The sequence below is a fragment of the Chiloscyllium plagiosum genome, chromosome 37, assembly GCF_004010195.1.
Source record: "Chiloscyllium plagiosum isolate BGI_BamShark_2017 chromosome 37, ASM401019v2, whole genome shotgun sequence".
Taxonomy (NCBI): Eukaryota; Metazoa; Chordata; class Chondrichthyes; order Orectolobiformes; family Hemiscylliidae; genus Chiloscyllium; species Chiloscyllium plagiosum.
The window spans coordinates 26253820-26267800 of record NC_057746.1 but is presented as its reverse complement, the minus strand read 5'-3'; the positions used below and the strand labels follow the sequence as shown (position 1 = coordinate 26267800).

The 13981-nt window shown below is 44.1% G+C and overlaps 1 protein-coding gene across 2 annotated transcripts in view; it reads left to right on the top strand.

Annotated features, from left to right (window-relative positions):
• Positions 1 to 8641, top strand: part of LOC122541407 (spliceosome RNA helicase DDX39B) — a 35395-nt gene extending 26754 nt beyond the window's left edge. For both annotated transcript variants that reach the window (XM_043678157.1, XM_043678159.1), the window contains exons 8-11: positions 844 to 953; positions 3047 to 3191; positions 5537 to 5684; positions 8275 to 8641. In XM_043678157.1, coding sequence (XP_043534092.1) covers positions 844 to 953; positions 3047 to 3191; positions 5537 to 5684; positions 8275 to 8291 — 420 coding nt within the window. In that variant the 3' untranslated portion in view covers positions 8292 to 8641. The remainder of the gene's footprint in view (positions 1 to 843; positions 954 to 3046; positions 3192 to 5536; positions 5685 to 8274) is intronic.
• The last annotated feature ends 5340 nt before the right edge of the window (positions 8642 to 13981 follow it).

The following is a 13981-nucleotide window of genomic DNA, read 5'->3' as shown; positions in this document are numbered from 1 at the left end:
ACATAGTCCCACTGAGATTGCTGCATTATCCAATTCTGGCATCTGGCACTGCCCTAATTTTTGCCAGTCTACAATTGGCAGCCACGTTTTCAGCTGCCTGGGCCCTACGTTAGGTAATTCCTGCCATGCCCCAACCCCTCTGCCTCTGCTCTTGTCTTTCAATGCTGAGAGACAGTGAGAACTGCAGATGCTGGAGATCAGAGTCGAAACGTATGGCGCTGGAAAAGCACAGCAGGTCAGGCAGCATCCGAGGAGCAGGAGTATTGATGTTGATTAAAGGCTTATGTCCGAAACGCCGATTCCTGCTCCTAGGATGCTGCCTGACCTGCTGTGCTTTTTCAGCGCCACACTTTTTTCAACTTTTAACACTGAGATTCAGTTATCAGTCATCTGCCCTAACAACGTGATAGCTTTAACGTTAAATACTACATGGCCCTCACTCCCTATAGGATGCTTCACTGCATAAAGGTGCCATGTAAATGCAAGTTTTTATTGAGGTATGTTGGGGAACATCTGAGATTCTCAGTCACCATCCACTTGCACTTCAGACTTGAGCCAAAGCAGTACAATTCTAGATCGTGATTGCACAAACTTTGGCTGTTTCTCAGGTGAGCACTTTAGAGATGAACTCCTGTTAGTACATACCTTTATTGTGTACAAGATGGTGAGAGCCTGCTATGGTGTTTATGTCACGTTTTTGCGGAAAGCTGCAATAAATTGCACTTTGTTTTTATTTTTGAAAAGCAGTGTGAGAACTGAAATTAAATTATTGAGTTTTTCTTTTATGACCAGTGAGATAATTGATTTTGCCAACTTAATGCATCAAATTCGCTTTCTCTGCAGGTGGTTATTTTTGTGAAGTCGGTTCAGAGGTGCATTGCCTTGGCACAGCTCCTGGTTGAGCAGAACTTCCCCGCCATAGCCATTCACCGGGGCATGCCCCAGGAGGAGAGGTTTGTGCAGCACTCTTGTCTTTTAGATGGTCATAGGAGAGTGGTCTTTAGACCAGTGCTCAGTCCAGAAGGGAACTGAAGGTTTACCTTTTAGACCCACTTGAGAGAACGTGTGCTGACTCTTTGAAAACTCTTGACCCAAACCCTTGCTCTTTCCCCCTTACCTTGCCCAAATATTCCATCTTCAAGTCTATATAGCCAGTTTACTTTTGCAAGTTTCTATTGAATCTGCTTCCACCACCCTCTCAGGCAGTTCATTTCCCTATCCGAACACACTAAGTAAATGTTTCTCCATCCTATCTAGCTCTCTGTTTCTTCTGCCAGTTTTATCAGCCATTGGGTGCAGGTTACCACCCATCCTACCTGTGGCAGCAGTCTCCCAACACAGTTTTTCTCAGAAATGTCAGTTTTGAGTAGCTTTTGTGGGATGTGGTCTTATCTTTTTCCACTTTCAGATAACTAACCTTGGTTTATGTACTCAAGCGTGCAGAGCTGCGGCAAGGGTGAGAGAAAGGCCTTGTGACCTCAGGACCTTTTCGGGGATTCTTCCAGGACCAAAGGGAGGGTTTCACCACCAGTGGTACCACCTCTCTGTCCTTCCCACTCCTCCTGTCGCTTCTCTCGCCCGCGCGCTCTCTCTCCCGCCCTCACCCAATTCCACCTTTGGCCGACTGTGTGTGAAGTTTGCACATTCTCTGATTCTGCATGGGTTTCCTCCTGGTGTTCCAGTTTCTTCCCACACTGCAAAGATATGCAGGTTAGCTGGATTGGCCATGCCATTATAATCTGGATCAGTGGTGCTGGAAGAGCACAGCAATTCAGGCAGCATCCGAGGACAGGCAAAATCGACGTTTTGGGCAAAAGCCCTTCATCAGGAATAAAGGCAGAGAGCCTGAAGCGTGGAGAGATAAGCTAGAGGAGGGTGGGGGTGGGGAGAGAGTAGCATAGAGTACAATAGGTCAGTGGGGAAGGAGATGAAGGTGATAGGTCAGGGAGGAGAGGGTGGAGTGGATAGGTGGAAAAGGAGCTGGGCAGGTCGGACAAGTCCGGATGGGCGATTTGGTTGATTGGTGCGGGTGTCTCGGAGATGTTCCCTAAAGCACTCTGCTAGGAGGCGCCCAGTCTCCCCAATGTAGAGGAGACCGCATCGGGAGTAACGGATACAATAAATGATATTAGTGGAAGTGCAGGTAAAACTTTGATGGATGTGGAAGGCTCCTTTAGGGCCTTGGATGGAGGTGAGTTGCCAGCTGCGTTTCATACAGATATCAATCTTCCACTGTCCAGTGGGATTCAAATCTACCTCCCAACTGCTAGGCTGAGTAGTTTCTTTTCCTGGCTGCAAGTGAATGGAGATGGAGGTGTCGTGGTATTGTCACTGGACCAATAATCCAGAGAACTCAGGCCATGGGTTTGTGGGATTTAAATTTCCTATAGTGTCCAGGGATGTGTAGGTCAGATAGATTAGTCATGGGATGTGCAGTGTTACAGGAATAGGGTAGAGGGCTGAGTCTGGGTGGGATGTTTTTCGGAGAGTCGGTGTGGACTTGTTGGGTCGAATGGTCTATTTCTACACTGAAGAGATTCTATGATTCTGTGAAATTTGGTTCACTCAACCATAATTCACATTGTAATGAGCATTCACATGCTACCATCCATCTCCAGTTTTCTCCTACAACCCGCTCCTCTGACAAGTTTTGCTCATCTTAATGGAATGTTTCTCCCTACGCCTCACTTTACTTCACCGGTGCAGGTGTAACTGCTGGGTGTCAGTGAGCTCTCCAACTATTGAGAACCTCTCATCGACCCCCATGGTGCATTGTTAATGTACTAATGACCACAGGTAGGGGAGCCCCTGGTTGAGTTTTGTTGCCTTGCTCTAACAGAGACTCTGAAGCAATTTGGAATGTGCCTTACTTCCTTACAACTAACTTCAGGACCATTGTACTTTTTCCCCTGTCCCAGGACCTGTGTGCTTTCTCCTCTTCTACCACCAACCTCCACCCGCCCCAGCCCACAGATTCATCCGCACACGCTGAGGACTCAGTTAAAAGGTTGCAGCGAATTTGTTAAATTTTTTTTTCTTTCTTTAGGTTATCTCGATACCAGCAGTTCAAGGATTTCCAGCGACGGATACTGGTTGCCACCAACTTGTTTGGCCGTGGGATGGACATCGAGCGAGTCAACATTGTATTTAATTATGATATGCCAGAGGATTCTGACACCTACTTACACAGGGTATAGTGCCCTTTGATGCATTACTGAAGCAAAAGTGTTCTCTTCATTGTGGTGAACTGAGTGCTCAACATGATAACAGTTTGGTGACTTAACATCTTTCAATTTCAGGTACTCCTGCCTGGAGATTTGGGATCTATTTCAGTCTCCTGATTTTTAGTACCTGCACCATTTTTGGCTGGGTCCTAAGCACTGGTATTTCCTTCTTGCACCCTTCTTTCTCTCTACCTCCCCTCTCTTTCTTTAAGATGTTCCTTATGGCCTATATCTTTGACCAAGCTTCATTGAACTAATGCCAAATCTTATGTAAGGCTTAATCTTATGTAAGGCTTCAGCAAGTTTGCTATCTTAAAGAGGTTATGCAAGCTGCCATTATACTGATGCCAGCTGCTTTCCGTACAGATATCAGTCTTTCATTGCCCAGACTTGGGATTCAAAGCCACCTCCTGACTGCTGGGCTGAGAAGTTTCTTCTCCTGGCTGCAAGTGAATGGAGATGGTGGTGTCGTGGTATTGTCACTGAACCAATAATCCAGAGGGTTTAGGATGTGGGCTTGTGTGATTTAAATTCTTAAGATCAGCAACTGAATGTGAAAATCAACAAATAATGGAGCATAAGCTGAAGGGTGACCTTATTGAGGTTTATAAAATCAGGAGGGGCATGGATAGGGTGAATAGACAAGGTTGTTTCCCCAGGGTAGATCAGTCCAAAACTAGAGGGCGTAGGTTTAAGGTGAGAGAGGAAAGCTTTAAAAGGGTCTGAAGGGGTAACTTCCTCAAACCGAAGGTTGTGCATGTATAGAATGAGCTGCCAGTGGCGGTGGTGGAGGCTGGTACAATTGCAATATTTAACATGGATGTGTATATGAATAGGAAGGGTTTAGAAAGACATGGGCCAAATGTTGGTAAATGGAACTAGATTAATTTAGGAAATCTGGTTTGACCGAAGGTTCTGTTTCCATGCTGTACAGTTGTGAATGACTAAATCAAAACACATTTATTTCACCGTCCTTCAGTGAAGGTAATCCTTCTGTTCTTGCCCAGTTTATATGTGACACCTCCCCTCTGAAATAACCTTGCAAGGTACTCTGTTCAGGGGAAGTTAGGGATGGGCAGCAACTGCTGACCTTGCCAGTGCTGCCCACACTCTGCGAAAGAGTAAAAAGGCTTAAGGGGGAGATCCAGTGTGGAATGATCATGGAGCAATCTCAGCTCAGCTTGCAGTGGTGCCAAACTCAATCTTGTTCCAATGCTGTTTGCCACTATCACTCCAAAAAGACACAGGTTGTTGTTAATTACATAGTGTAGGGGTGTGCTATGGTCTTCAGAGATTTTGAGTTGACTGCGAAAGACTCGGTATCTGAGCTGGATGATTTTCTTGGGGTTACTGTCATTGGGACTGTGATATTTTGTCCTCTACAAAGCAGTGACCTAAATGCTAAGTGCAGTCCTAACAGTAAAAGATGTGGCAGGTTTCTCGTTGCTGGTAAATGCCCCACTGGGCATTCTCTCTGGTTGAACTCTAGCAGTGTCCTCTGCATATTGATAAACTGCAGCTCTGACTAAGTAGCACTGAGATCACCTGGATGAATAGCTCAACAGGCTGTGATGGGTGGACCGAATTTGCACTCACTCCTAATTGTATAAAACTGAGAGTTTTGCAAAGTGTCAGCCAATCAAGCTTGCCAGGATGTCACCAACATAACGAGTGACGCACTGGCTCAGTGGTTAGCACTGATACCTTGCAGCACCAGAGACCTGGGCAAGATTCCAGCCTCTGGCGACTGTCTGTGTGGAGTTTGCACGTTCGCCCCATGTCTACATGGGTTTCCTCCAGGTACTCTGGTTTCCTTTCACAGTCCAAAGATGTTCAGGTCAGGTGGATTTAGAATCTGGTTTAGAGAAGTAGCGTGAGTCTCTGTGGGGTGCTCTTTGGAATGTCCGTGTGGACTAAATGGGCCAAATGGCCTGCTTCCACACTGTAGGGACTGTATGATATGGGAAATTGCCATCACAAAGTTCAGTCTGATTTCTACGTATATGACTCTAGGCGATATCTTAATCTGCAATAACCATTGGATGAAGATGTACCAGTGCTTCACTATGTGAGAATATGCATACTCTTAGTAGATTTCATGTTGTCCCTGCGGGTCACTATAATAAAAGCTGGAGCAATGAGCTGTGCAGGAATGGGCTCTGATGATGGAGGAGTGAGCAGATCTAGAACCAGAAGGCCTTCAGGACAGGAAGGGAACTGCTCCCTGATGCTTTCCGTGAGCTCCAGTATTTTACCAAGTCAGCCCTGATGTCAGGCATTCCTGTGCAATCCTAACAGTCTCTGTGTTGCAGGTGGCTAGAGCTGGCCGTTTTGGTACCAAGGGACTGGCTATCACATTCGTGTCGGATGAAAATGACGCCAAGATCCTCAATGATGTGCAGGACAGGTTTGAAGTGAACATCAGTGAGCTGCCCGACGAGATCGACATTTCCTCATACAGTGAGTATTGAACACTACCTCTGTCAATGAGTTGTTTCTCCCCCTCTGAATGCTCTGCAAGTTTAATGCACAGATTGGGTTTCATTTTATTGTAGTGGAATATTTAGTACAGTTCTAGTTCTGGTTTTGGCGTTTGGCAAATATTTTGGATATAATTGTTTAAATTGGGGTTTAGCACACTTTCCTTCATTGCTCAGATCTTTGAACATAGGAGTTGGGACATTATGTTAAGGTTTTGCAGTATGTTGGTGAGGCCCCTTCTGGAGTACTGTGTCCAGTTCTGGTCTCCCTGTTATAGGAAGGAAAGTGTTAAACTGCAGAGGGTTCACAAGAGATTTACCAGGATGTTGCTGGCAATAGAGGGTTTTTGAGTTGTAAGGAGAGGCTGGACAGACTGGGACTTGCACAGGAGCATATGAGGTTAAGAGGCGACCTTAGAGGTTTATAAAATCATGAGGGGCATAGATAAGGTGAATGGTAGATATCTTATCCCGAGGCTAGGGGATTTCAAGACTAGGGGTCATATTTTAAGGTGAGAGGATAAAGACATTTTTAAAAAAAATAAGGCATGGGAGCAGTAGTTTTTTTCCAAGAGTGGTTTGTGTGTGGAAATAAACTTCCAGAGGAAGTGGTGGATGTGGGTATACTTACAACATTGAAAAGGCACTTGGATAAGTACATGAGTAAGAGATGTTTGAAGAGATGTTGGCCAAGTGCAGGCAGGTTAGCCTGGTTTAGTTTGGGATTATGGTCGGCACAGACGGATTGGACCTTGCTGTATGACTGTAACTCTATAAATTTGATTCATTTTAATAGCAGCTGATTGTCTTGTTCCAAAACATTGGCAGAATGCAACATAGAAATACACCACTTGGCCCAACTAGTCTGTACTGGTATTTATGCTCCACATGCACCCCTCTGTAATTCATGTCATTCCATCAGTGTGGTCTGCTCTTTTCTCTTGAGGTACATTTTATCCTATTCCTTTCACACGCGTTGTGCTAGTGAGTCTCATCGCTCCAAATGAAGATAGTCATTTGAATTGGATACAGGTCGTTCTTCTATAACGCAACAGTTGCGTTCCTGTGCAACCCTATGCTGTGGAAAATCGTGCTGTACAGGATCGTTACAGAAAATTACTACTCTTTCAGTAGAAAGTTCGCGTTATCCAAACAGCTTCCATAATTCATCAATCGCGTTCGCCAAGTCTTGTTAACGATGTGCACGTTATGCCAAAACAACCTGAATTGCTTAAAGACCTATTTTGTTGAAGATTTTTGTTTTGCACATATTGGACCATTTTTTAAGAGCACCCATTCAAGCAAAAAATAGGGCCTAAGCCATTCATTCAACCTGGAAACTTGATGCTGAAATAGAGCTCAGCAAATCCATCCTCTATAGTAATGGAATTTCTGATCAGATAGTTTCTCATATATTGTACAAACTCAAGCAAGGCCCTATGGCAGTTACTGGAATGTTCCCAGTCGACCTCAGATCATCTTCTATGGCTAAGGTATCTCAAATATTTGAGCAACAAGTGAAGCTAACTGCTTCATGCTGTTTCTGTGCGGTGGCCACGTGTGTGGTGTTCACCACTGTAAAGATGCTGCTTTCAAGCCAAGAAGACATTCTCCCTGCAGCAAATGAGTAAGGTGGTATATGAGTTTCTGTGCCAGTGTGATGCCAGGCATGTGGTCCATATGTCCAAAAGGCTGAAAAATCGTACCACAGGGCATGTCAATTTGGCTGTTCACAACAAGCAACATATTGACTGTATCCTACCGACCTATACTTGCAAAACTTTCAAAACCTTAAGAATTAACACACTCTATAAACTGGCAAAAATGATATACTTGAAACACGAAGTTTAATGTATTATCACAATCTCTGCAATGTCCAAGTAATTAGTTGAGGGTACCTGTGAGAATGGTATCTGCCAGTAAGTTTTGAGGCATTATTATTTGTGATTTATGCTGTAAATAAAAAAACCACAGTGATTTGTACACCCCTTGCATTACATTCCTGTTCTTTTCGGTGTGTGTGGTTTTACGTTGATTACGTGGACCTCTTGATCAACCAGAATATTTGATCAATAGGCACACTCCTGGTGCCACAGGTGCCAGGTAATAAAAGGTTTGCTGTATTTCTGAGAGGAGCACGGGAGTTCTCCTGGTCTTACCAGCCAGTACTAATCTCATAACCTGATTGAGTTCTCAAAGTCCAACTATCTGGCTGTAATCACATAGCTGAGTGTGGGAACTTGTGTGACCTTGCTGTGAAAAATATACTTTATTGGTTATGAAGCGCATTTAGGATGTTCTCAGGGTGTAATAGGTTCTGTAGGGAATATAAACTCAGTCATTGCTTTGTGGTTTAGGGCAGCAGATAAGCTCGTCTGATTCAAAACTAGCCAAAGCATCTGATGACCCGTCACTGGCACCTGGTCCAAGGAGTTAACTGACCTCAGTCCAGGCACTGTTACCCGAGGAGAAGGAATGGGTGTGCATTGAGCAAAAAGTACATTTTCAGTGTTCAAGGTATTGAACTATTTTAATTTATTTTCTCTCTTTCTCTCCCCTTTTTGTTGCAGTTGAACAGAGCAGATAGACCAGGAGCTACAAGCCCAGCTTTTAGTGCCGTCGATTGTTGGCAGCCCTATGTCTGATCTGCACCATTTTACATTGATGCACATTCATTGGCATTGACAGTGCAAGTGGCTGTATGTAAATACTATGCGTTTAGCTGCACTTGACAGCGATGTGACATTATTCCGTTACATAGAAACTTTTTAGAATTATTTTCCTCTTTCCTTTATCTTTGGTAAACTGTGTTTTGCATGGAAATTATGATTGTTCTAATAACACTATGTCACGCCAAATGGTACAATGTATTTGAGTAGAGAATCTGTTCCAGTAATAATTAAAAGAAAACACACACACCTTCGTACGAGGAGCAGAGTTTGTCGTCAGTCTTCTACTTTCTTCCACCCTTCCCCAGAAATGAGGTGCATTAACCATGTCACTTGTATGTGAGCAGCCACAGTGCACGCCTAAAGTATGGAGGGCATCATAACTCAGCGTCACATTGCCCATCTACACAAATACTGGTGTGCGCCTCCCTGGAAAGGAATGGGTCTCCTGGTATTCCTCCTCCCTCTTGCACGGAGCCTGTTTGGGACTTCTTGGCTGAGCTCAACTAAAGGGAACCAATCTGACCTGACTCATCCAGGGGGAAGCTGAAAGGATCTGATACAAAGCCTGCATTACACTGCACTGGGAACAAAGAGGAAGGAAGGCAGTACAAGGACAGTAGAGACAGGTATGAAATGATATTGTCTGACTAAATCATACAGTGCTACACAGGTTTGGCTACATGACGAAATAGAATGTCAAGTAGTCTGGACCCTGATCAAGGAGCTAACATGGTTTATATATGGAACATTGGATACTTGGGAGTGTGTTATATTCTGAACCCTGAATGAGGAGCTAACACGGTTTATATATAGAGTAATGGATACCTGGGAGTGAGTTACAGGCTGGAATCTATTCAAGGGGTTCAGATGGTTTATGTATGTATAGGCAGAACAATGGATGCTTCTAGTATTCTCTCTTTTACGCTCGCTCTCTGCCCTCCCCACTCCCACCCCCCAGACTGGAATCCAATGGAAGGTTTCAAATGGACTACAAAACTCCCTTTATGTGACAAAAAAAAAACTGTCCTGACTTTATAAATCTATTTAAGAATTGCCACTCAAAGTCCAAGCTTTTATTGATGTTTTGTGTGACCATATTTAAGGTTGACGTGTTTCACATTATTATTAAATTGAACTTGCAACACATTGTGCAAGGTTTCACTTTTGTTCCAATGCAGAAGGCATGACACAGTGGTATTGTCACTGGATTAGTAATCAGAGACCCAGCCAAATTTTCTAGGGCACAGGTTTGAATTCCACCATCGCAGAAGATGAAATTTGAATTAAGTTAATAATCTTGGAATTAAAAGTTTGTTGTTAAAACACATCTAGTTCACTACGTCCTTCAGAAAAGGAAAATCTACCATGCATTTCTTGGTCTGTTCCACATACGATTCCAGAGCCACAGAGACATGGTTGGTACTTAAATGTCCTCTAAAATCCTCCTTCATTGCCTTTGAGAAAGTGACGAGCTTTCTGAAGCTGCAGTAGTCCTTGTAGTGAACATGTGTGCGCACAGATGGTGATAGGGAAGGAGTTCCAAGATTTTAACCTACCAACAGTAATTATAATCCCAAGTAAGAATGGAGGGAAACTTTCAGATAGTAGTGTTCCAATGTATTCATTGCCCATGTCCTTTGGGGTGGTAGAGGTCACAAGTTTGGGAGATGCTGTTGAAGAAACATTGGTGAGTTGCCGCAGTGCATCTTGTATCCGGTACACACTGCGGTTATCGGTGAAGGGGGTGCCAACCAAGCAGGCTGCTTCGTAGTGGATGGTGTTGAGCCTCTCGACTGTTGGAACTGCATCGTCTAGGCAAGTGAAGAATGTTTCACGATGCCTCTGGTTCCATTCTGCAAACTTCTCAACCCAATTTCTCTAAATCCAGCAAACTATTTAAGTAGCAGTAAAATCATGCCAGGCAGCCCCTCAAGCCAGTTACCTCATTCAGTGAGATCATCCAGATAAATTGGGACTACTCAGCAGATTTGTCACCATCTTGCTCAAGGGGAAACAAAATTAGTTGAAGTTGACAACTTTTCATCAGAGCTGGCAGAAGTTCTGAAGCAAGGGGGATGGGTCAGAAAAGGAACGAAAGGAAAAATCTGTGTCCAGTCAGAAGACAGGATGGTTTAATTGAGAATATCAACATTTCAAAAGCTCTTCATACAACATAGAAAAGTACAGCACAGAACAGGCCCTTTGGTCCACAATGTTATGCCAAGATTTAATCCTAATGTAAAATATAGTAACTTAACCTAAGCACCCGTCAACTCACTGGTATCCATGTGCATGTCCAGCAGTCGCTTAAATGTCCCCAGTGACTTTGCTTCCACCACCACGGCTGGCAACGCATTCCATGCATTCACTACTCTTTGTGTAAAGAACGGACCTCTGACGTCTCCTTTATACCTTCCTTCTAATATCTTTAAACTATGATTTCTCATACCAGTCTATCCTGCCCTGGGGAAAAGTCTCTGGCTATTGACTCTATCTATTCCTCTCATTATTTTGCACACACCGATCAGGTCTCCTCTGTTCCTCCTTTTCTCCAGAGAGAGAAGTCCAAGCTTATTCAACCTTTCTTCATAAGGCAAGCCATCCAGTCCAGGCAGCATCCTGGTAAATGTTCTGTGCATCCTCTCCAAAGTCTCTGTATCTTTCTTATAGTAGGATGACCAGAACTGTACACAATATTCCAAGTGTGATCTCACCAGGGACTTGGAGAGCTGCAGCAAAACCTTGTGGCTCTTAAACTCGATCCCACTGTTAATGAAAGCCAAAACACCATATGCTTTCTTAACAACCCTATCCACTTGGGTGGCAACTTTGAGGGATCTATGTACATTACACCCAGATCCCTCTCTCCTTCCACACTGCCAAGAATCCTGTCTTTAATCCACATTCCGTATTTGAGTTTGACCTTCCAAAATGCATCACTTCGCATTTATCCAGGTTGAACTCCATCTGCCATTTCTCAGCCCAGCTCTGCATCCTGTATGTCGCGCTGCAGCCTGCAATAGCCCTCGATACTATCAACGACACCTCCAACCTTTGTGTCATCTGCAAATTTACTAACCCACCCCTCAACCTCCTCATCCAAGTCATTTATAGAAAGTACAAAGAGCAGAGGCCCATAAACAAAGCCCTGCGGAACCCCACTCAACACTGACCTCCAGGCAGAATACTTTCCATCTACAACCACTCTCTGCCTTCTGTCAGCCAGCCAATTCTGAATCCCGATAGCCAAATCTCCCTGCATCCCATACTTCCTGACTTTATGAATAAGCCTACCATGGGGAACCCTATCAAATGCCTTGCTGAAGTCCACATACACCACATCTACTGCTCACCGTCGTCGACCTGTCTTGACACCACCTCAAAGAACTCGAATAAGATTTGTGAGGCCCCTCAAAGCCATGCTGACTGCCTTTAATTACACTATACTTTGCCAAATAGTCATAAATCCTAACCCTCAGAATTCTTTCCAAAACTTTGCTGACCACAGATGTAAGACTGACTGGTCTGTAATTGCCAGGGATTCCTTATTACCCTTCTTGAAAAGAGGAACAACATTCGCCTCCTTCCAATCCTCCGGTACGACTCCTGTGGAGAGTAAGGAGGCAAATATCCTCGCCAGTGGCTTAGCAACCTCCTTTCTCGCTTCCTGGAGCAGTCTAAGATAAATCTGGTCTGGCCCTGGAGACTTATCAATCTTAATGTTTTCCAAAGTTTCGAGCACATCAGCTTCATCAATCTTGATCTGGTTGAGACTGTATCCCAGTTTTCATTTACAATAAGTTCCCTTTCCTTGGTGAAAACCAAAGCAAAAAACTCATTCAGGACTTCCCCTATCTGCTCAGACTCCATTCACAAGTTCCCTACGCTATCCCTGACCGGCCCTACCTTCTCCCTGATCATTCTCTTATGCCTCACGTATGAGTAAAATGCCTTTGGGTTCTCACTAATCCTTCTTGCCAAGCCTCTATTTAGTCATCCAAGGTTCCTTAATCTTACCCCTTACCTGTCTGAGAGGAACAAATTTGTGCATCACTCACAACAACTGCTCCTTAAATAGTCTCCACACATCTGTTATGCCCTTTCTGTGGAACAATTGCTCACAGTTCGTACTTCCCAACTCCTGGTCTGATAGCGTCATAATTTCCTTTTCCCCAATTAAATATCTTCCCTCAGTAACTGCTCCTTTCACTCTCCAAGGCTCTGGTAAATGTGAGGCAGTTGTGATCACTTTCACCAAAGTGTTCTCCCACCACGAGATCTGACACCTGTACTGGCTCGTTGCTGAGCACCAAATCCAAAATGGCCTCTCCCTTCGTTGGTCTGTCTACAGGCTGAGTAAGGAAACCCTCCTGAATGCACCTGACAAAAACGGCTCCATCCAAACCATCTGCACTTAGGTTCCAGTCAATATTGGGAAAGTTGAAATCACCCGTAATAACAACCCTGCTACTTTTGCATTTTTCCAGAATCTGCTCGCCTATGAGATCTTCAATCTCTCTACTGCTGTTAGGTGGTCTGTAGAAAACCCCCAATGTGGTGGCTGTTCCCTTGCTGGTCCTAACTTCCACCCATACTGGCGCAGTAGACAAACCTTCCTCAACAACCTTTGTTTCTGTAGCTGTGATTCACTTTCTGATTAGCAATGCTTCACCCCCTCCTCTTTTTCCACCCTCTCTATTCTTTCTAAACGTTCTAAACCATAGAATCTCATGTAACCATTCCTGCTTCTGTGAAACCCACATCTCCGTTATGGCCACAACATTGTATCTCTTCCTCAGGATGAAGGGCTTTTGCCCGAAACATCGAATTTTTTTTTCCCCTGCTCCTCGAATGCTGCCTGGCCTGCTGTACTTTTCCAGCACCACACTCTTGACTCTGATCTCTAGCATTTGCTACCTCACTTTCGCTTAATTGAGAATATGGCAATCTGCATATCAACTCCAACTTTGCTCTTTTTTTAAAATCGATCAGCAATTGCCTTAGCTGCTTTTTGGTGTTATCATAGCTTCATCTTGTTTCTAAATAAAATTGACCTCTGCTCTTTTCCAGTGGGGACTTATCATGAGGTGCATAACCGTTGATAGTTGCATTGGGTTCAGAAGAGATTTACCAGGATGTTGCTGGGTATGGAAAGTTTGGGTTATAAAGAAAAGCTGGAGAGGCTAGGACTTCTTTCACTGGAGTGTAAGAAGCTGAGAGGCGACCTTATCGAAGTTTATAAAATAATGAGAGGTATAGAGTTAATGGTAGTTGTCTTTGGCCTAGGATGGGTGATTTCAAGACTAGGGGACACATTGTTAAAATGACAGGACAGAGATTTCAAAGAGACCTGAGCAAATTTTTTTTATGCAGAGGGTGATTGGCATATGGGATGAACTTGCTGAAGAAATGGATGTGGGTACAATTACAACGTTGCAGAGACTTTTGGCCAAGTACATGAATAGGAAAGGTTTGGAGGGATAGGAGCCAGGAGCAGGCACGTGTGACCAGTTTAGCTTGGGATTATGTTCAAGGGTCTGTTTCCATGCTGTATGACTCCATAACAGATTCTCAATAAATGAGTCCTTAGAGAACTTGGAGATGA